The sequence below is a fragment of the Anabrus simplex genome, chromosome 3 (assembly GCF_040414725.1).
Source record: "Anabrus simplex isolate iqAnaSimp1 chromosome 3, ASM4041472v1, whole genome shotgun sequence".
In the NCBI taxonomy this organism is placed as follows: Eukaryota; Metazoa; Arthropoda; class Insecta; order Orthoptera; family Tettigoniidae; genus Anabrus; species Anabrus simplex.
The window spans coordinates 468,151,784-468,174,725 of NC_090267.1; the positions used below are offsets into that span (position 1 = coordinate 468,151,784).

General features: G+C 39.5%; 1 protein-coding gene across 1 annotated transcript in view; it reads left to right on the top strand.

Annotated features, from left to right (window-relative positions):
* The window catches only part of LOC136867448 (venom acid phosphatase Acph-1), a 171,744-nt gene that overhangs the window by 145,923 nt on the left and 2,879 nt on the right, over positions 1–22,942 (top strand). The window contains exons 5-6 of the mRNA XM_067144655.2: positions 4,380–4,503; positions 16,457–16,665. Of these exons, the coding sequence (XP_067000756.2) occupies positions 4,380–4,503; positions 16,457–16,665 (333 nt within the window). The remainder of the gene's footprint in view (positions 1–4,379; positions 4,504–16,456; positions 16,666–22,942) is intronic.

Below are 22,942 nucleotides of genomic sequence, written 5' to 3' on the forward strand. Positions count from 1 at the left end.
GATTCCTGGTCAGGGAGTCTAAACTGTCTTGCTCTTATCTTCTTGGCGACTTTTAGTTTTAATCGTATTTTCATGGATTATGGTCACTGCCACATTCCGCTCCAGGAAAGGTCTTACAATCTAGAACAGATGTCTTCCAACGTTGTCGCACCAAGATGAAATCAGTCTGATTCCTGACCCCAGGCGATATCCAAGTGTACAGACGCCTTGGATGATGTTGGAAGAGGGTGTTGTAAACAACCATGTCATTGCCAACACAAAACTCCAGTAGCTGTTTTCCTCGTTCATTCCTTTCGCCTAGGCCTTAGCGACCAATCACAGATCTGATATCAGTGTCTCCAGTAGTGTCCCCAATCTTAGCATTGAAGTCACCTTGGATTATTACTATTTCTCTATTTGCAAACAGATTGATAGTATGTTCTAATAGTTCATAGAACTCTCCTATTTCAGCATCTGTTGCTGTAGCTATGGGAGCATAGACTGGATAATATTAATCCTGCAAGGGGAAGCATTCAGTTTGATGCTAATGATTCTATCACTGATGGGTTCATAGCCTAGGTCAGTATTGTTCAGTTTTCCAGGAACAACAATTGCAACACCATTTAGACTCATATCGTCGCTTCCCGAAGAGTATACAGTATTTCTTCAATGAGTTACAAAATGTCCATGTCCTTTCCAATGAGTCTCACTAAGGCCAAGGATATCCACATCATGTGAACTCATTTCTCTTTCTATTATTGCAAGTTTCCCTGGCTGTAGGGCACCACGGACGTTCCATGTTGCAATCCTTCTAATAACTCTCATAGAGAATTTACCTTGACGGATTATAACAGGGGCCCCTCTTAATCCTGTCTCCCCCGGAGATCCGACTGGGAGACTTACTCCGGAACATTTGGAATTAAGCAAAGCCACCATGGGGTTGTCGAAGGAAAAGTACAGTGGTGGTTTCCCGTTGTCTTCCACTGCCCCCAAATCCATTGGCTTATCGAACCAGTTTCCCACTGGGGTTGGTTACACAGCCGTCCACTGGGTTGCTCGGCCTAACAGGGGCACCGCGAGTATGTTGGAAATTGGAGGATTGAGGTGAGAGAGGCTAAGAACTCTCTTTGAGTTCTTATATTTGCATCACACCTCCATTTTGACAGAGTCTCAAGATGATCTAGAGACTCTACCTAGATGTTAGGCCCCTTTAAATAACAATCATCATCATCATCATCATCATCATCAAAAATCTGGAGCTGCCAGAACATAATGGGCAGCAGTTTTGGAATTAGCAGCGCAAATTAACTTAGAACTAGTTCTAAATTCCAGACACCACCCAAAAGATTTTTGTTTTTGTTGGTAAGTGTATTGCAATTTGAATGCAGAAATGGGTATTCTTGCCACGTTCACTTCAGTCCTACACGCTCTGTTTATACACCACCGACCTTGTAAATTGTATTAGACTGACTGACACGACAAATGTCTCCTAATGGACTAATATCGAACATAATCTCGGTGTAGCGTCACTTTGAGTACATGGCATTGGCCTACATAGCACACTGTAATAGTTATCTACGCAATGGCCACGGTAAGTATCCTTTGTGGGATGCCTACTCCGGAATCTCGAAACGAGTGACGTAAAATTATTACTTTAATGGCCGTTGTGTACAATATTTTATTTCATACCGTGGTGAATTTACTTAGCATAAATGAAATAAAATTAAATATAAATAATTTTGATTCGTCGCGAGGCAAATCTTCCATCTCTGATCCATGCATTGATTTTTTCTGGTTTTGTTGTTCGTGTCTTGCGGTGAACGACATAAGAGGTGTGTACATGGAGTATATTGTAATAAAACATTTAAAAAAATAATGTTATTTGAAGCAGTGAACAGTCCGCCAAACTACCAGAGTTGTAAACGTGGTCCTCTGGTCCTGGATTAATGAAGGTAAAACGAACTTTGATATATTGTGATATGTGCGATATTTATCTGTTGGTAGTGGATTAACCTATACGGTAGCCTACATTAGTCAGTAATGTGATGGCGGCAGATTACTTGAGCTGGGAATGCAGTGACACCATATTTTGTGTAGATGAGTACGAAACTACAGTGCTGCAATCACGCGGAGAAACAATTAAACAAGGTTAAGTTTGAAGTTCCTTGATTCATGATCTCTCTGACTATCCGTATTTACGTCTAATACAGTAGAGACAATACGAGACACTCTGAGAGATATCGAGGGACAGCGATTAGAGCTCTCTCTAGCGGAGTGACCTGGAGTTATACTGATTCTGTCATAAGAGCACGTGTAAAAGTTTCTGAAGTTTTTGGCGTTATTTATGCGTTTGCATTAAGGTGAGATAGGTAAACAGTAGCGTGTGCCCTTCCTTTATATCTCCTGTCAATATGAGTGGAAACATTTGTGCTGCATTTGGCTGCAATAACTATGAAGTACAGAAGGACTCGCGGTCTTTCTTCCGTTTCCCTCGTGACGAGAAAATGTAAGTAAATACTTTGTTTCATATATATTCTTCCAGTTACAAAGAGATTTTTATAGTACTTCCTAAATTTTTGACCTGCACGACCAATATTTTAACTGGCTTAAAATATAATAAGCTTATTTTATTGTATTAGTGCAGCAGTTAACCTTCAATACCGATGTGTTGTTGTAGGTGTGATCTGTGGGTTTTGATTTAATTCAGGAAAATACATATGCATATGTGTGTGGCTGGTTGTATTCCAAGTTACCCCATTTGGAATGCCGTAATGCGTTGTCAAGCACTGAAGAAAATATCGGTGTTTTAAGAAATGTACATATTTTGTTGAAACAATGTGATGATGCAAATTTGCTTTACCCTAATGTAATGGCAAGTATTGCTTATAGGGAAATTTTGAATATTTTTGAGGCTAAATTTATAGATTTTCTTTTTGTTACTAGGCTTCAAGTTAAAAGGAAAATTGTCCAGCTCTTAAATGTAAATTCATTGAATCATGTGTGTAAAGAATGTGCAGATATTTTTATTGACAAGTGTTCTAATGTGTACAATGGTTTTAAATGAGAAAAAAAAGACAAATCTAGCCGTGGAAGTTCAGGCAGGTATGCTAAGGCTAAAAAAGTGATGCATAAATCAAATATCAATCCCTTTCATAGCAGTCCATTTCGCATATTGATTATATGTCTAATTTCAGTCTTTAAATTATAACCTGTTAAATAATTCTTAATTCATTTATCCAGAATTGCTTTAGAAACTTTGAAGTTAATATTTTAGTATCACTTTCTTTCTAGACGTAATTTATTTATACATTTCCATTGATATTTGAATTTAGCGCGAATTTCCATGTCACGCCACTTGGAGCGCCACTTGCGAATTGTATCCCATTTTAACAAGGCTAATTCCGGAAGTGTCGCGTATTGTCTCTACTGTATTTTTTTAGTTCAACGGAGTTCAACCAATCAGCGAAGATTTGTAATGAAACAGTGCGGAAAGTAATTACAGTACGGTAAAGTGTCATTTTACGTAGTCTTTTGAGTTCGAGAAGAAGGTAATTACGTCATAGTGTGAAATAAACATAGTTTAGATACCGCGACATATAGAGGTGCGTCCACACTTGTATCAGATCAGCGTATCTGTATCAAGAATTGATACGCGATTTTGATACAACCAGCGTTTGACAAGGCTGTCCGATCTGAAAGTGCGGCTGAACGAAGTCGAAAGAACGGTGAATAGGGTACGCAGTAGCGGTGATTGGGGATTAGAAGCGAGGGGGGGGGGAGCAAAAAATATACAGACAACAGAAAGTAGCCGGGTTGAGGGATATAGCGGGCGGGGTGCGGCGGGGGGGGGTGCTGTTATACACATCAAAACTGAACAAAAAAGCTACAAAATGATCAGTTTTTGATGCTCTTTGAGCGAATTTCGCGGCAATAATAGCTTTGAGATTTGATTCTTTCACAAAAGAAACAATATTACACACGTATTACAATTAAATAGAAGTACGGTCTGATTATAAACTTAAAAAATAATTTAGTATTTGACTATACTCTAAGAAACTAACAGACAATATTAAAGAGACTGCCAGACTGACGAATGCACGCGATCCGATCATTGTATCGTATTTGATACACAATCTTGATACAGAACTCTGTTTTCACAAGACTGATCATGATACAGATACGGTGATCTGATACAAGTGTAGACGCACCTTTACGTGTGAAATAGTCATGCGCAAAACTTCTTTCGAGCTCTGTACATAGAGTGTAGCAAGTGTGATACATGAACTGGTTCACGAAATATCATCGTAGACTGTACAATTTTTACGCTATGTTGCTTGCATTCCATGTTATAATGATTAAAGTAAGTTTCATTTTTTTAACTTAATGTATTGTTTTCACAGGAAGACTTCAATTTAACATTACCTGAATGGACCAAATCGTATTATCCAGAGAAACTCGAACCACTTGCAAAATTCAGTTTTGAGCTGAATGCGTACAACGAAGAGATGAAGACGATAAAAGGAGGTAAAGTATAGTTAATATTTGACTATATTTTATATTAGAGTATGCATCAAAGTATACAGTACTGGAGCAACATACAGGGTTATTCTAAATGATTGTCGGGGTATCGTTATTTTTTTTAAAACGTGGAAAACGTACCATTTTATTGTTGCATTAACGGTCAGACAAACTCTCAAAGTTTTGTTTTGCATCAACTGTAGTACATAAGTTACCACCAGATGGCAGTAATAGCAGTGTTTAACAAAATGGCGGTTAGCAATAAGGAGAAAGCTTTTTGTACTCTTGAATTTCATCAACACCGATCCGTTACCAGAGTCCAGCGCCATTTTCGGACAAAACACGGGAAGGAGCGTCCTTCCGACAACTCTATTCGGAGATGGTACGCACAATTTGTGGATACAGGTTGTTTGTGCAAAGGGAAAAGCAGTGGGCGTCGCGCTGTGTCAGAAGCGGATGTGAATCCTAGGGGCGTTTATTTCCGAAGTCCTAAGAAATCAATGAGAAAATGTAGCAGGGAACTGCAAGTTCCTCAAACCACAGTATGGCGTGTGTTACGAATGCGCCTAAAGGTAAAACCATATCGCCTACAATTGCGTCAAGAACTCCCACAACGATGGATGGGACGGAAGATGATCTGATGCTCTTACCCTGTCCACCACGTTCACCAGATCTTACACCAAGCGATTTCTTCCTGTGGGTATATGTTAAAGATCAGATATTTGTTCCTCCTCTACCGGTGGATATTCAGGAAGTGAAGCAGCGCATCCAAGCCGCCTTCGAAAGCATCACCGTTGCTATGTTGACTCGTGTATAGGAAGAGATGGACTATCGAGTAGATGTGTGTAGAGTGACACAAGGCGCACATATCGAGCATCTGTATTGTATATCAAAATAACTTTATGAGTTACAGTACACAATAAAACAAGATTCATATTCCTGCGTCAATTGCACTGTGAGTTATGAATTTTTGTGACCCCGACAATCATTTAGAATAACACTGTACAGTATTGGAGCTCTTATTTATTAATTTAAAGGGACGATAGTATATATACTCAAAGTGTGCGTCATCGCGGTGTAGGCGGTTTTTTCATGATTAGGGTGACCAACTGTTGGAAGGAAGGAAGGAAGGAAGGAAGGAAGGAAGGAAGGAAGGGAGGAAGGAAGGAAGGAAGGAAGGAAGGAAGGTGAAGACAGTTAAAAAAGGGGACTTTCCATAATTTTGGGGATAGCTACATATTTAGCTGCAATTTTAAAACGACAAAAACTGTAACATTTTTCAAAAGTTACCAGTTTCCCCATTTCCTGACCAAGATAATGTACAATTTCTTTTCTAGTCTCTGGGTTGAAGAACCTTCATCCATGAGAAACACCGAACATCTTCTTACAAAGTTTGGAAAACGTCTTGTGGAAGTTACTTCGATCAGAAAATAAGTATGGCGTGTTGGTTTCACACTTTGCATTATATAAATATACGCGTTTATTTTTCCCTTTTGCCTTCTCGGGTTTAAATAATAGTTTTCTATTTTTTGTGACGAAGTAGAAGTACAGTCATCACTATCCGACGCCGAATCCAATTCAAAAATAACAAAAAATTAAAGACGAACTCCAGTTAATACAACGCGTCTACTATGGTAGTCTGAAGAGAAGTCGCGTGTATGCGGGGTAAGAGATGTGAGGGGTAAGCATGACTGTCGCGCATGCGCCAGCCTCAAGTCTCAAGTCCTGACAATAAACATCTGTTCCGTCCGCGGAGACTCTTGCGAATTGAGACGCTGTCGAGAAGTTTCAAACTGGTAGGGCAATTGTGCCTTATTTACGCATTTACTGTATGTACTGAATAATGTACAGTTTGATAATTAATATGAATTGATTCATTGTCTGTCTCGACGGATGTTTGTAGCTAAGTGTGTAGTATCTCTTACTCGTGCCATACCTACAAGCTGCCGTGACTTCTCGCCAGGCGCAGGTAGTATGTTGATGTGCTTTGTGCTACAGAAAGGCCACACACGCTACGCTACGGACCAACGGTAACTCGGAAGTCAGAATGTACATCCGGAAAGCTCTCAAAAGATCCTATAACATGCTATTTTGCACTTTCAAATATGATATTCTTGGCAACGATTGCGCTATGTTTAGTTGAAGCTAGAAAGCAAAACAGTTACATATTGTAAAAAATCGTACCGATGACAATAACACGAAAATAGGTTCACATAGAAAACAAAACAATTACGGGACAAATGACGTCCCATGCGGGTTATTAAAAAATAACTTAAAATGCGGGACGGTTGATCACCCAATTCATAATGGTCACGCAGATTTTGAAACATAGCCTGGAACGTACAGTAGGTAGCTGCAGATTTATGAAAAATGAAATGACCTTCTCACGGAGTGCAGGCACAGAAAGGAATGGATCTGTACAGCTGAACATTTTCTCCTTTAACATCTGGCCTTTCTAAACCGAGAAAGCGAGTTCTTTGGCGATTGATGAAACCGTCCAGGCGAACGTGATTTTCGTCGGAGAACAACACACTAAGCAAGAAATTTGGATCCTCATACACCATGGCCAAAAATCTTGCATAATACACAGTCGTGACATGCATATCTTGCTCCGTCAATCGTTGTCCAGCGTGTATCCGGTACGAAAATCCACCCAAATCTTTAAACAATCGACGAAGCGATCTACTGCTGATATTCAGTTTCAAGGACGTTCGTCGGTGACTTCGTTTTAGTGCCTCCAACACTTGATTGAGGACACGTCCATGATTCTCACTTGTGGACACAGTTACTGGCATACCAGACCTTCCCTTCCGTGGACACAATACAGTACTAGTACGACGAAATTCTGTAATAATAGACAGAATAATTATATTGCTTGGTGCCGCCTTACTAAATTGTTCGCGATATTGTTCCGCCAATAACTTCAAACTCGGCCCGCCTTGATAGCCATTTCCATGCGACCGAAAATAATACTCCTCCGCCGTGAGACCCATTTTCAACTCCAACTTCACAGCACAACGTTCTTTGCACTACAAGGAGCACACATTGCTTATCAAAGAGGATATATACAGATAGAGATGAGACGAAACTAATTTCGGTGCCAAGCTAGATGGCACTTGTAGTTCTAGTCCGCAATCAGAGATGGCGCAACAATGCTCATTGTATGCAATACCTTACTATTATTATTAACAGATAGCGCAGAGATGGAACTTTTGGCGCAGTGACGCATTTCCGATTATGCTCACCACAGCTCCTGCCCCTCACCCCTTTTCTTCTACTATGAAGATTATGATGCAGTCATACTACTTCCATTCCCAATACATTATAATTAATATATTATTATTTTCAAGTATTTACTATGTTGTAAATAATGATCAGTTATCCCTCGTTCGCATGTCATACTATGCTATTGAGAGCGTTAACTCTCGCCACAAAGTAGCTTTACCTTGAAGCGAATGATTGACAAAGCAGCTCATATTATGACAACAAATCCCTTCAAAAGCAAGACAGTAGACCACAGCATTCGCAAGATAATAGATATCACGTCAGCATCCAAATAATACATGGAAATACAATAGAAATACATACAAAGTACCTTTCAGCTTTCAACTCCTTAAGTGTACTCAAACAGGAAATACAGATTTCAGGAGGACTGAGGAAGATATATTTCAAATAAACAAGCGTAAGGAACAAATGTTTACTGCGTTTACAGTCTCAAATTGCACAGGCACATGGAATTCGATTCAAACAACACAAATAGCATCATGGGAACCATAGCTTAAAATAGGTATCAGTGAGTTTACCAAGGTTCATCGATTGGGTAAAGTCGGATTCAATGCAATCCAGCAATAATAAAATAAAATAAAATAAAATAAAATCAAATCAAATCAAATCAAATCAAATCAAATCAAATCAAATCAAATCAAATCAAATCAAATCAAATCAAATCAAATCAAATCAAAATAAAATAAAATAAAATAAAATAAAATAAAATAAAATAAAATAAAATAAAATAAAATAAAATAAAATAAAATAAAATAAAATAAAATAAAATAAAATAAAATAAAATAAAATAAAATAAAATAAAATAAAATAAAATAAAATAAAATAAAATAAAATAAAATAAAATAAAATAAAATAAAATAAAATAAAATAAAATAAAATAAAATAAAATAAAATAAAATAAAATAAAATAAAATAAAATAAAATAAAATAAAATAAAATAAAATAAAATAAATAAAATAAATAAAATAAAATAAAATAAAATAAAATAAAATAAAATAAAATAAAATAAAATAAAATAAAATAAAATAAAATAAAATAAAATAAAATAAAATAAAATAAAATAAAATAAAATAAAATAAAATAAAATAAAATAAAATAAAATAAAATAAAATAAAATAAAATAAAATAAAATAAAATAAAATAAAATAAAATAAAATAAAATAAAATAAAATAAAATAAAATAAAATAAAATAAAATAAAATAAAATAAAATAAAATAAAATAAAATAAAATAAAATAAAATAAAATAAAATAAAATAAAATAAAATAAAATAAAATAAAATAAAATAAAATAAAATAAAATAAAATAAAATAAAATAAAATAAAATAAAATAAAATAAAATAAAATAAAATAAAATAAAATAAAATAAAATAAAATAAAATAAAATAAAATAAAATAAAATAAAATAAAATAAAATAAAATAAAATAAAATAAAATAAAATAAAATACTCCCATCCTTCGGATCACCTGAAACTGCGGAAGGAGTAATCATTTATTGTAATCCGAAATGTGTTTTGATACATGCATTGTGTTCCCTATTACTGCATTACACATTACAATTAAACTTATTAACTAGTTCAAGCCAATTTCTAAATTGTAGTTTTTAAAGTGTATTTATTTCATCCTAGGCCAGGCATGGCAAAACTTTACCGAATACGTGTCAATTAAGGTCATGTTTATTACGTTTTACTCTCTAGTGTACCATCAGTTATTTTCCTTCTAACTCATCATACGACTTTAACTATTAGTTCACATTACACATACATTCATTCCACTGAAATTTTCATGATTTCATTTTGCAAACATCACTCAAATTATCAATCAGTTACTATTGATCTGCATTTAAGGCATTCGCCCAGGTGGCAGATTCCCTATCTGTTGTTTTCCTAGCCTTTTCTTAAATGATTGCAAAGAAATTGAAAATATGCCTTGGTAAGTTATTCCAATTCTAACTCCCCTTTCTATAAACGAATATTTACCCCAATTTATCCTCTTGACTTCCAAATTTATCTTCATATTGTGATCTTTCCTATTTTTAAAGACACCACTCAAATTTGTTCGTCTACTGATGTCATTCCACTCCATCTCTCCACTGACAGCTCGGAACATACCACTTAGTCGAGCAGGTCGTCTCCTTTCTCCCAAGTCTTCCAAGCCCAAACTTTAGCAACATTTTTGTAACGCTACTCTTTTCTCGGAAATCAACCAGAACAAATCGAGCTGCTTTTCGTTTGATTTTTCCAGTTCTTGAATCAAGTAATCCTGATGAAGGTCCTATACACTGGAACCATACTCTAGTTGGCGTCTTACCGGAGACTTATATGCCTTCTTCTTTACATTCTTACTACAACCCCTAAATACCCTCATATTTATGTGATTACCCCAATGAAGATCTTTCCTTATATTAACACCTAGGTAATTGCAATGATCCTCAAAAGGAAATTTCACCCCATCAACGCAGTAATTAAAACTGAGAGGACTTTTCCTATTTGTGAAACTCATAACCTGACTTTTAACCCCTTTTATCATCATACCATTGCCCTCTGCGATCTCACAACATTATCGAGGTCATTTTTCAGGTGCTCACAATCTTGTAACTTATTTATTACTCTGTACAGAATAGCACCATCTGCAAAAAACCTTATCTCTGATTCCACTTCTTTACACATATCATTGATATATATATAAAAATAAGAAAACGTAATGGTCCAATAATACTGCCTTGAGGAATTCCCCTCTTAATTAATACAGGGTCAGATAAAGCGTCACCTACTCTAATTCTCTGAGTTCTATTCTCTAGAGTTATAGTCATCCATCCAATCAGTCACTCTTTTCTCTAGTCCAATAGCACTCATTTTTGCCAGTAGTCTCCCATGATCTACTCTACCAAAATGCCTTAGATAGGTCAATCGCAATACAATCGATTTGACCTTCTGAATCTAGAAATGTGCTATATCTTGCTGAAATCCTACAAGTTGAGCTTCAGTGGAATAACGTTTCCTAAACCCAAACTGCCTTCTGTCAAACCAGTTATTAATTTGGCAAACATGTATAATATAATCAAGAAGAATACTTTCCCAAAGCTTACATGTAATGTATGTCAAAATGACTGGCCTGTAATTTTCAGTTTTATGTCTATCCCTCTTTCCTTTATACACAGGGGCTACTATAGCAACTCTTCGTTCATTTGATATAGCTCCTTCATGCAAACAATAATCAACAATAATCAACCCATTGCCTTTAGTATATCCACAGAAATCTTATTACTTCCAGATGCTTTTCTAGTTTTCAACTTTTATATCTTACTGTAAATGTCATTGTTATCATATGACTGGACGTAGTTGCTCTAGGGAGCGGGTACTCGGGACGGCTGGCTGCCACATGAGAAGAGAGCTGATGACAGGCGGGTTGCATACCGTGGCGGTACTTGTAGTAACCGCACGGATATAATGTTACCATATGAACAACAAAACCAACAGCAATAATAATAATACAGTAATTTGGAACGTGTATCATGCGGAACGATTAGGACACAGATTATAGAGTATAATAGGGCAAGAAAATCAACCATCGACGAAGGAAAAATATACCAATGTGCAAATATTTCGTGAAGACATATATTTTTACGCTTATGTAATTAGAGTTTTGGGACACGTACATTTAATGAAAGTAAATATAATTTGTGGGATTTGTACACATTTTTTGCACTTGATTTTAACATTTCAATATATGTATGACATTTGCATGTTGAACAGGGTCCTTGGTGGGGATGGGAAGATTGGAAGGGATAGACAAGGAAGTGGGAAGGAAGCGGCCGTGGCCTTAAGTTAGGTATCATTCCGGCATTTGCCAACAAGCTGAACCCACGAACTGATACATATCACTGGTGTACTGCTCCTCCACGGGACCGTTGGGTTCGTTTAGGTAGTGTTGTGTCAATGTTTTGTACCGTTGTTTGCGCACTGGCAAGTTTTGATCGGTGAGCCTACTTGTGTATCTGCATTTCGTACCGCGAGCACACAGTACTGTAAGCGGGTCGGCACCGGGCAAGTGATAAGCGTATGCGATGAAGTGTTTGTGGTTACGTCACAGACCGTGAAGGTTGAGCGAAATTCTCCCAATTACTCTCGATCACTGCGGCGTATAGAGGCAGAAAATAGTGATAGAAAGAGGACAGAGTCCGCCTCTGTGGTGTAGTGGTTAGTGTGATTAGCTGCCACCCCCTGAGGCCCGGGTTCGATTCCCGGCTCAAACACGAAATTTGAAAAGTGGTCCGAGGGCTGGAACGGGGTCCACTCAGCCTCGGGAGATCAACTAAGTGGAGGTGGGTTCGATTACCACCTCAGCCATCCTGGAAGTGGTTTTCCGTGATTTCCCACTTTTCCTCCAGGCAAATGCCGGGATGATACCTAACTTAAGGCCACGACCGCTTCCTTCCCACTTCCTTGTCTATCCCTTCCAATCTTCCCATCCCCACCAAGGACCCTGTTCAGAATAGCAGATGAGGCCGCCTGGGCGAGATCCTGGTCATCCTCCCCAGTTGTATCCCCCGACCCAGATTTTGAAGCTCTAGGACACTGCCCTTGAGGCGGTAGAGGTGGGATCCCTCGCTGAGTCCGAGAGAAACCCAACCCTGGGGGGTAAACAGATTAAGAAGAAGAAGAAGACAATAAAGAGTTAGGCCAACAACCTAAAATATTTTGGACTATACATAATGAATTGGTTTTAAATTATTTCGTTAACTCAACGCCGGCCCCATAGTGTAGGGTTAGCGTGAATGCCTCTTGCCCGGAGGCCTCGGGTTCGATTCCCGGCTAGGTCAGTGATTTTTACATAGATGGGGGATGGTTCGTCCATTCAACCTACTTGATTAGGATTGAGGAGCTATTGACGGTGAGATAGCGGCCCCAATGTAGAAAGCCAAGAATAACGACCGAAAGGTTTCGTCGTGATGACCACACGACACCTCGTCATCTCCAGGCCTTCGGGCTGAGCAGTGATCGCTTTGTGGGCCAAGGCCCTTCAGAGCTGTAGTGCCATGAGGTTAGTTCATAAACTCACCAACAATGCAGTCATGCTCACCGGGAATAACATCAGTTAGGTTATTTATTTATCTATTTGGTAGATGCATTTACATTATTGTTGTACTTCAGTCTTGGATAGTAAATATCTATGTCCTCACTCGTGATGAAACTCCCTCGCCATTATCATCGGACGCCTGATAAGTTTTAAATACTATTTTAGAAATTCAGTGAACAGGGAAAGTCATACAGTGTGTTTCAGCAGCCCCTTCCAATATCGTTTGCTGCAACCCAACTAACGTGTACATGGTTATAGGGGTATTATTCCCCTGCAGGCGTACTGTATGGTACTAATGTTCAGTGAGCACATTTTGCACACTATTCTGAACCCTAGCGAAATGCTATATCATCCGTTCGCAAAACATGACGCCTTGAAATCATGTAGCAACGTCCATTTACCATGTAACTATGTTAATGTGTCGTGCCTCGTGGCCGGGTGTAACGAAGAGGGGAATCAAAGCATAACAGTGCAGTAATTAATGTCTTAAACACCGAACCGGGTGGCGTATGTACTCTGCTCTCGTCGTACTACCAGCGTGTTTTCAGCAGTGTAGCTTGGCGGATTTGGTTAGACGTTCGCCGAGCAATCGACGGAATGTGCCAGCGACGGTTCGAATCCTGCATCGTTAAAACATTTTTGCATCGGCATTAATTTTGAATACGTAAACACAGGCCTATGTTTGCAACATCCAAACAGTAGAAAGACGCTGTTATTCATCTTGTGCCCTGCGCAAACTCCGCTGGTTAGGGCCTGAATGTACTGTAATCTCTGCTGTCATTTGGCATGTTTTCACAGAGGAATACGTTGACATGCTCCTCATTTATGGGGAAGAAAGACAAAACGAATGCTTGCGAGGCACTACGTCTGTACTAGGAACGGTATCCCGACTAGCGACACCCGGCTGCTACGACATTCCGCCGTGTTGAAAGACGCCTAAGGACAACAGGCGTGATTTCCAACCAGCCACCAGTCCGCGATAGGCCCGTTACATCGGGTGAAACAGAAGAGGCCATTCTGGAGGCAGCTCGTAATAATCCACACATCAGTACAAGGGCGGTTGCACGACAGGTGAACACCAGCAAGCCGTCCATCTGGCGAATACTGCATGAACATAAATTTCACCCATACCGTCTTGAACTACACCTGGAGCTCCATGGGCGGGATTTCGAAGCTCAAATGGAGTTCTGTCGGTGGCTATTAGGCAGGCTGGACAATGATACAGCATTCGTATCGCATATCTTGTTCTCTGACGAATCGCGCTTCCACAATAATGGGAACGTCAATCGCCACAACATTCACTATTGGAGTCCGGACAATCCTCACTGGGTGTGACAGGCGGTCCATCAAGTACGATGGGGAGTGAATGTTTGGTGTGGAATCTTGTGGGATCGCCTGATTGGATGTTATTTCTTTGGGGGCCATTGGACGGGCCCACACTACCTTCACTTTCTGCGTCAGGAACTCCCACTGCTGCTGGAGGATGTGCCGTTGCACGATCGTTTGACGATGGGGTTGCAACAGGATGGAGCCCCATCACATTCGACTTTGCCCGTTCGTAACCATCTGAACGAGTAACTGCCAGGGAAATGGATAGGACGAATAGGACCTGTTTCTTGGCCCGCCAGATCACCGGATTAAACGCCGTTAGACTTCTTCTTGTGAGGATATTTGAGGAACGCCGTTTACACTCAATCGCCGGAAAACCCCGACCAGCTCCGGCAACTCATCAGGGACGCCTGCCAAGAAATTACACCTGGAATGCTTCAGAGCGCAAGACGATCTATCGAATATGCATAAACCAAAACGGTCATCACATCGAGCATTTGCTGCGATAAAACATTGTCAGGGCAGTTGTGTTGGTATTATTTCCGATCGCTATGTGTCCGGCCTGCTAAGTAATCGGCCCTTCTTAGGGCCACAAACACACTCATTTGCACATAATTTGCATGTAAGCGGGTATTGAACTTACATTGCGTGCGGTACGTATTAAAGAAATATTTCAAAAATTTGTAATCTTCGCCCCAGACTCGAACCTCCCACCTGACATGCAAGCTCACTCCGTCACGCCTTTACCAAGTACACAACGGTTCCGTGCGGCACACTGGACAGCTTACAGCAAGCATTAGGTTTACTGCGGTCACAATATCAATTTAGTATTTCGCCGGCGTATCAGGTTCATATGATTTAGAAGGCACATGCATGTCTTCCAGTGTTTAATACGAGTATAACGTTACGGCGTCCTATCATGGTGAGGCGGTAAATACCAAGATATCCGGTTATGTTGTCCGAGCATACCGGCAGGGCAGATGTTTTCAGGATGGAATTTATATTGTGGGTTGCATAAACCTATATTTGAAGGGGCGACTGAATCATGCTTGAAAATGCTGTCATTCCCATCTAAGGAATTGTAAATCATAGCTTGTACGCTGCATGTTTGTAAATTCTAACCCAAAAAATTTGCGTGTAAGTTTTCTTTGAATCTAAAAATATTAAAAAACTGATTGTTTATATCAAGTGCAATATAAATCACACCGGAATATGTTGAAAATGTGGGTTTCTTGCGGTTATAGCCGTTAAAAATATACTATACCTGAATCAACATTTCGCTGACTAGTGGAGGAGAGCTTCGCCGTCACAATCTAACGACACTGCTTCACTTCCCTGCAAAGTATGTTCTCTCTCTCGCTTCACAGTGATGTATGCATGCTACGTAAGCTGTCCGCATTTACGTCACGCCAGCCCAGCCGCACTGGGCGTGCATCAATGGGCTCCCAGTTGAGCACATCTGGTCTAGACTGACAAATCTTCATTAATGTAAACAGCCGTTCGCATAAATAAGTTGAACCGAATATACTTAAAATACGTGCATTACCTTTGTGCCACCTAGGAAATCTCTCGCATGGAAAACGAACATATAATTCAGTCGAAATGTTTGTGTTTGCAAACTGAACTTTTATTTGAGTATCGTACTGTAAGTCAATCGGCTCTAGCCGCAGTTTTGGCCTAATAGTTTGCATATCCACCGAGAAGAGTGTAGTGAACCGCTACAAGTCGGCAATATCGTGGAACCTATTCTCAAACTCGTCACGTGGTGTGATAATAACGTGCATCGCCACTGGACTTCAGTACGTATTGCATTATCTACGTGTCAGGCTCCTCACTTTCATCTGTCCTTTCTGACCTCCATTGGTCAACTCTTGTAATTTTCCGACCCCGATATTATTAGGTTTGTGAATCCTAGGGAGTCTTTCATTTTCACGCCCTTCGTGGTCCTTGTCTTTCTTGGCCGATATCTTCATTTTTCGATGTTATGGATCTCTTCCATTTTTTCTCCCTGATCTGTATATAGAGGATGGTTGCCCAGTTGTACTTCCTCTTAAAACAGTAATCACCACCACCACCACCTATGTCTTGCACTTCCCCTCTATGCTCGCTCAGCAGTTCTCGTTCCTCAACAGCGGGAAGCTAACGGACTCCCAAAGTTGTTTCGCTCTGAGTTGACACTAGCTGAACTATAAAATTGCATTGTACTGTGTTCTGTTACTGATACCGAAATGTAATTATTTCAGCTATAGTATTGTTCATGTTCCAGGACCGTTGTTGAAGAAGATTATAGAAGATTCCCAGTGCAAGATTAATGGTGAAAATAAACATAAAGTTCATATGTATACCGGTCATGATTCCACCATTGCCAATGTCCTGATCACTCTAGGAGTGTGGGACTCACAAATACCCGAATATGATATTATGGTTTTATTCGAGCTTCGCCAGGATCCAGAAACTAACGAGTATGGCATGAAGGTAATTATATTTATAACTTACAAGTCTTCCATTCTGTTGAACACGAACGTAACACTTAGAACACTGTAACATACCGATAAACAATGAATTATAAGTTTAATATCAGGGCTAGGATTTATACGTGATACAAAATTGCTAAATATGTACATACATATGGGCTAAAATAATTCTAGATATTGAGTGAAATATGGACAATTTTTAAATTTAAAATATATTATTTATAATGTGAAGAATATTTACACTTCCGGAACAAAACATACATCCTCAAGGACTGTGTTCAGTGGCACCATTCATACTGAGGGGTTATTGTGATAATGATTCATTTTTCACGGACATGAGCGATCAGATGGCGCTCAGGAGGCCTGTCCGTGCGCACTCTGCAGGCAGTAACTGTGCTAAGGTTAGAGATGAACAGTGTTAGGGTACAACCATGCCCCGCCGAAGAGTACGTGCTCCTGTTGAATAACTGCAGCCATTTGAACGGGGTAGAATTTTGGGCCTGCGGGAAGCTGGTTGGACGTATCACCGTATTGCTGCACATGTTAGGAAGAATGTAGCGGTGGTTTATTGCTGCTTTCAGCAATGGTCTGTGGAATATTCCTACACCCGTAGACCAGGCTCACAACGTCCGCGTAATACAGGCGCACGTCAAGATCGACGCATTGTGCGAACATTATCCAGGAACGAAATCCGGTCACATGTTGCACCCGCTGTGTCACCAAGGACCATTGGGAACCACCTGCTTGCAGCAGGATTGCGATCACGTGTGGCTCTATCCAGGCTGCCACTGACACCACAACACTGCCAAGCATGGCTACTCTGGTGTCGTGAAAGAGTCGACTGGAGAGGGGAGTGGCACTGTGTTGTCTTCAGTGACGAGAGTAGGTTCTGTCTGTATGCAATTGATGGACGTACGCGTGTACGGCGTAGACCTGCACTCGCCCAAGACACCCAGGTCCCACCCCAGGATCAGTGCCCGTTATATTGCACAGGTTAATGTCCTAGTGCTACTGCCATTTCTTCGACAGGAAGGTGATGTGCTTTTCCAGGAGTACAATGCACATCCACATACAGCTGCTGCAACGCAACGTACTCTACGTGGTGTACAACAACTGCCCTGGCCAACAAGATCACCGGATCTCTCGCTAATTGAACACGTACGGGACATGATGATGCGGAAACTTACGCGTTCTCCAGAGCCAGCAAGAAACCATTGCCGAAATGCATCATAAGGTGCAATATGCTCGGGACAATTTATCGCAGGATGCTTTATGATCGTTTGCATGCGCGAATACACGCCTCCATTGCCGTTAGAATGGGGTACACTCTGTATTGATGCGGCATGTGTGTTTCATTTGGTCTAAATTTGTAATCATATACTCCTGCAATTGCTTGAGAATAAAAAGACCTTGTCCTTGAGGATGTTGCAAGGTTTTTTTCGGCAATGTATATTATATAAAAAATTTATTCTTACACAAAAAATACAGTTAAAGATTTATTGCCTAAACATGAAAGCCACAAAAATAAGAATGTAAATTAAAGACACAGAACAAGAGTTCAACCCTTTTTATATTGGTCACAGCGTGTTGAGTGATAAGGCCAAAGTCAGCAATAAAGTAGAGATTGCGCAGAGAGCAGAACTTTCTTTCCATGTTTAATAGAAATACCAGAATCGAGCTTTCAATACCTGATGCAACGGCCCAAGGACACAAAAACAACCAAAAACAACAACAAGGCACAAAGTTACTTACCTTGGATGTAGTAAGTTAAAAAAAACATAAAATGTGCAAGGGGCCCAAAATTTATTAAAGATAAAGAGACCAGGATCTTAAGCTAAAATTTACACTTGAGAAGTTACCAGGTTAATGGGACTAAGTATACCAAATGAGAACACCAAACTAAAGGTGTAGTTAAAATATTTAATTAATAAATAATAATGAATAATTCATTGAATAATTAAAATGAAGTAGGACTGAAGAAAATCGAAAACTGGTACCTTTTTAATTATTACAATGAATTAAAACGGAAAGAAACTTGAGAAACTGATACCTTTTAGCCAAGATTAAGTAAATTAATTATGTAATAAAACCAGGTCTTAAATAAACCTAAAATACTGGCCAGTAAGTTTTCTTTAATACAATAAATCTACTTAAATTGAAATTTGCTTCAACCTGATTGACTTTCACGTAAATGTTTAAAGAACAAACATGGTAACACGGTCACATACTTCAACTCAAAATGCGACCCGAATTGAAATATATATTGCACAGATTAATAAATAATCAAATTAAGTGATTAACTAATTACGGGTAGAAATAATTCCCCGAAACAATTACAAAAATTTTAAGGAAAAATATATTAATTTTCCGCCAATACTACAGAACAATAACACACGAACGGAAAAATGCAGCTTCACAAGCCAAGCTATCATTAATAATAGGCAAAGCCTGCAAAATTAAGGCGTACACCAAAAGAGAAGTTATGCAACTAATAATTAAAAGAAAACAAAAACAAAACACGGGTGTGAATAGGACAAGTGAGCGTTTACAAAATAAAATTTAAGAATTAGGAAAATCAAATTTCAGCTCTCTACAAACCGCGGTGTTACAAAATATAAATAATAATAATAATAATAATAATAATAATAATAATAATAATAATAATAATAATAATAATAATAATAAAATAGGGGGAGAAAATTAAACACAAACGATAATCTCAATAAATAAAACTAATAGAATGACTGTAACATTCATAGGCCCATATGCGGCGTTTCCAAATCACCTCAGTTACCCCATGAATAATATAATTACTTTTAAAAGACGTGCTTTCACATTTTTTACAATTGATTTAATTAATTAGTCTACATTAGGAATTTCTTTTTGGGTGCTGAAGACCATGTTAATAATAATTAATGCAATAAATCGTTGCCGAAAAGTCTCTTAAATACTATAGATAGGCCTTCATGTTAATAATGTCCCATGGCGACGTTTTTCTTTGTTGATTCAATTTACGGTAATATCTTCTTGAACTGTCCGACTCGTTGGCTGAACGGTCAGCGTACTGGCCTTCGGTTCAGAAGGTCCCCGGTTCGATTCCCGGCCGGGTCGGGGATTTTAACCTTAATTGGTTGATTCCAATGGCCCGGGGGCTGGGTGTATGTGTTGTCTTCATCATCATTTCATCCTCATCACGACGCGCAGGTCGCCTACAGGCGTCGAATAGAAAGACCTGCACCTGGCGAGCCGAACCCGTCCTGGGTATTCCGGCACTAAAAGCCATACGACATTTCATTTCATTTTTCTTGAACTAATCCACGGCTGTAGAAATCCACCAAAAGTTCTAAAAATGTATGATTACCTACATTTTCACAGCAGAATATTAAAATATAGGTAATCCAGTCGTTCACACAACTCAAGACTCAGTTAAAGATAGGCACATAGCCAGTAATTTTGCACTCACTTGACCTAACTTGACTGCAAAACAAAATGAAGAAAATAAATAAAAATAAGAAATTACAACATGGCCTTAATTTTCAGTTAGGTTAACCTGGAGTATCCCACTCCATTCCGCCGACTACCAAAGATGTCTTCTTAGACACACGCCAGCAAACCTTCATCTTGGAGCAAAAACAGACAGCAAGTCCAAGGCGAGGAAGTAGGTCGCTCTCAAGAAACGAGTTCAGCGCATGCGCGCCAGTATTGATTTCCCATTGAACGAATAGCGTACGACTCAGCTATTACACAATAATTGCAGAGCACACATTTAAATAATTTAAACGGTAGATCGCACCAATTAAACAGGCGCTGCAAACAACGGACGATTAAGGGGAATAAAATCCCAGTACACAAGTCAAATATGTTCCAATAAATACATTTTCTGTAATTCACGTCATACCTGATGTTAGGAAAAGTAATTTTAAATTATTTTCTGGCAAGAATAACTTTAAAACCATAGAACATGAAAGTTAAATAAAATAAAACTTGAAATCAAGTAAATATTTGTGATGTTCCTCAAATATGTAAAATCATGTACTAAAGATGGACATATAGAAAATATGGAAAATTAAATTATGAAAAAATTCACTATGGCTAATGAAATAATAATGTTATTGTTTGTAAGTCCTACTAACTACTTTCAACGGTTTTCGGAGAGGCGGAGGTGCCGAAAGTTTTTCCCGCAGGAATTCTTTTAAGTGCCAACAAATCTACCAACACGAGGCTGACGTATTTAAGCACCTTCAAATACCACCGAACTAAATCAGGATCGATCCTGCCAAGTTGCACTCACTTGACCTAACTTGACTGCAAAACAAAATGAAGAAAATAAATAAAAATAAGAAATTACAACATGGCCTTAATTTTCAGTTAGGTTAACGTATTTGAGCACCTTCAAATACCAGGCCAGCGTCTCATCCGTCTGAGCCACTCAGCCCTGCTAGCTAATGGAAAAGCTAATTTGTATTCACATAGAAATCCCAACTCTGATTATTATTATTATTATTATTATTATTATTATTATTATTAAGCTTTCGTTTCGGCCATCTACGTTCCACGTTTGACAATCTTTGCACTAGTTTTAGCCTTCTCTGCCTTCCCTCTCTACCAGTATTTTTCCATCCTTTCTCCTACTTCCTTCTTCCGTTCTTCTGTATAGGATCTCGATTTTCTCACTAGGGTCTCCCCAGTCTCCTGGACACCACGAAACTTTTTGACAAGTTGAGTTTTAGTCTGGAATTCAAGATAGGATGTAAGAAGCAGAATATCTATGGCAAAAGAAGCTTTCGGAAAGGCGAGAAGACTTTTGATTGACACCTAAGACAATCCTTATTACACAGCCTGACATAAAAAGACTTAAGCACCCAGAAGGAATGGTCCAATATTATCCCATTTTGGTATATATGCATATCATTGATGTGTGAGTAAATGATTAGATTTACAAGGATCTGTAATGTGTAGAATGCCCACCAAAGTGCATTCGTGATGGCACAGTCCTGTTGTTAATAAGTTGTTAGCAGTCAACTATTGTGAGTCAGACAGTTAAGCAAGACGTTCAGAGAGGACTGCGCACAGAACAGAGCACCCGCGATGCCTCGCAGACGTGTTAGACAGCCTATCCACCAACTGACAGCATTTAACAGGGGCCACATTGTGGGACTGCATGAGGCTGGTTGGTCGTATCGTGCAATTGCCGGGCATCTGGGCCATTCAGATGTCACAGTGACACGATGTTGGACTCAATGGGTACATGAGGGCATCCAATCACGTCGTACAGGTTCGGGTCGACCAAGAAACACCACCCCGAGCAAGGACCGTCGTATGGGGCGTCAAGCATTTCGGGATCCCGTAACTTCGGCATCCGCTATCCGCGAACATGTATTGGAGACTCTACAACATCCTGTGAGCTCCCGCACAGTGTCTCGACTACTCGAAGCCGCCGGATTAGGGTCGTACCGCCCCATGCGTCGGTTGCCATTGACACCAGTACGCCAACGCCTGCATTTGGAGTGGTGCCTTGCCCGGGAGTCATGGATAGAGGACGACTGGCGTCGCATCATGTTCAGTGATGAGTCTCGCTTCTCCATAATTTCCGATGACCATCACGTGCGGGTTTGGCGGCGTCGAGGGCAGAAGAAAATCCTGCCCATATTGTTGGAAGACACACAGGCGCAATCCCTGGCATCATGGTGTGGGGATCCATAGGACATGCATTCAGGTCACCTCTAATAGTGCTTCGGCAGATTTTGACGGCACAGCGATACATCACAGACATTCTGCGTCCGCATGTCCTACCCCTTAAGGGACAGTACCCTGGGACAGTGTTCCAACAAGATAATAAGGTCCTCCTGTGGCCAGCAAGATCCCAGGACCTCCCCATTAATGAATACGTGTGGTACGACATTGGAAGGGGACTCCGTCCCAGTACCAACCTGAAGGATCTGAAGGGACAGCTGCAACAACTGTTGACGAACTTGCCTCAGAAGAGGATCCAAAGGCTGTTTGACACCATTCCGAGCCGCATAAGGGCAAGCATTGCGGCGGGGGGATTGCGAACGGCCTTATCTCTTTCATCTCACATTGTAAGCAGTTCAATAAAGGCACATGGTCTTTCAGCATGTGTAATTTCACTCACTTTCAACCACTCCTTCTAGGTGCTTAACGTTTTTTGTCAGGTAGTGTATTTCAAGAAAGATGTTCGAAAAGTTGTTGTTGTTGATGATGATGATGATGTTTGTTGTTTGAAGGGAGCTAACAGCTAAGTCATCGGCCTCTAATGG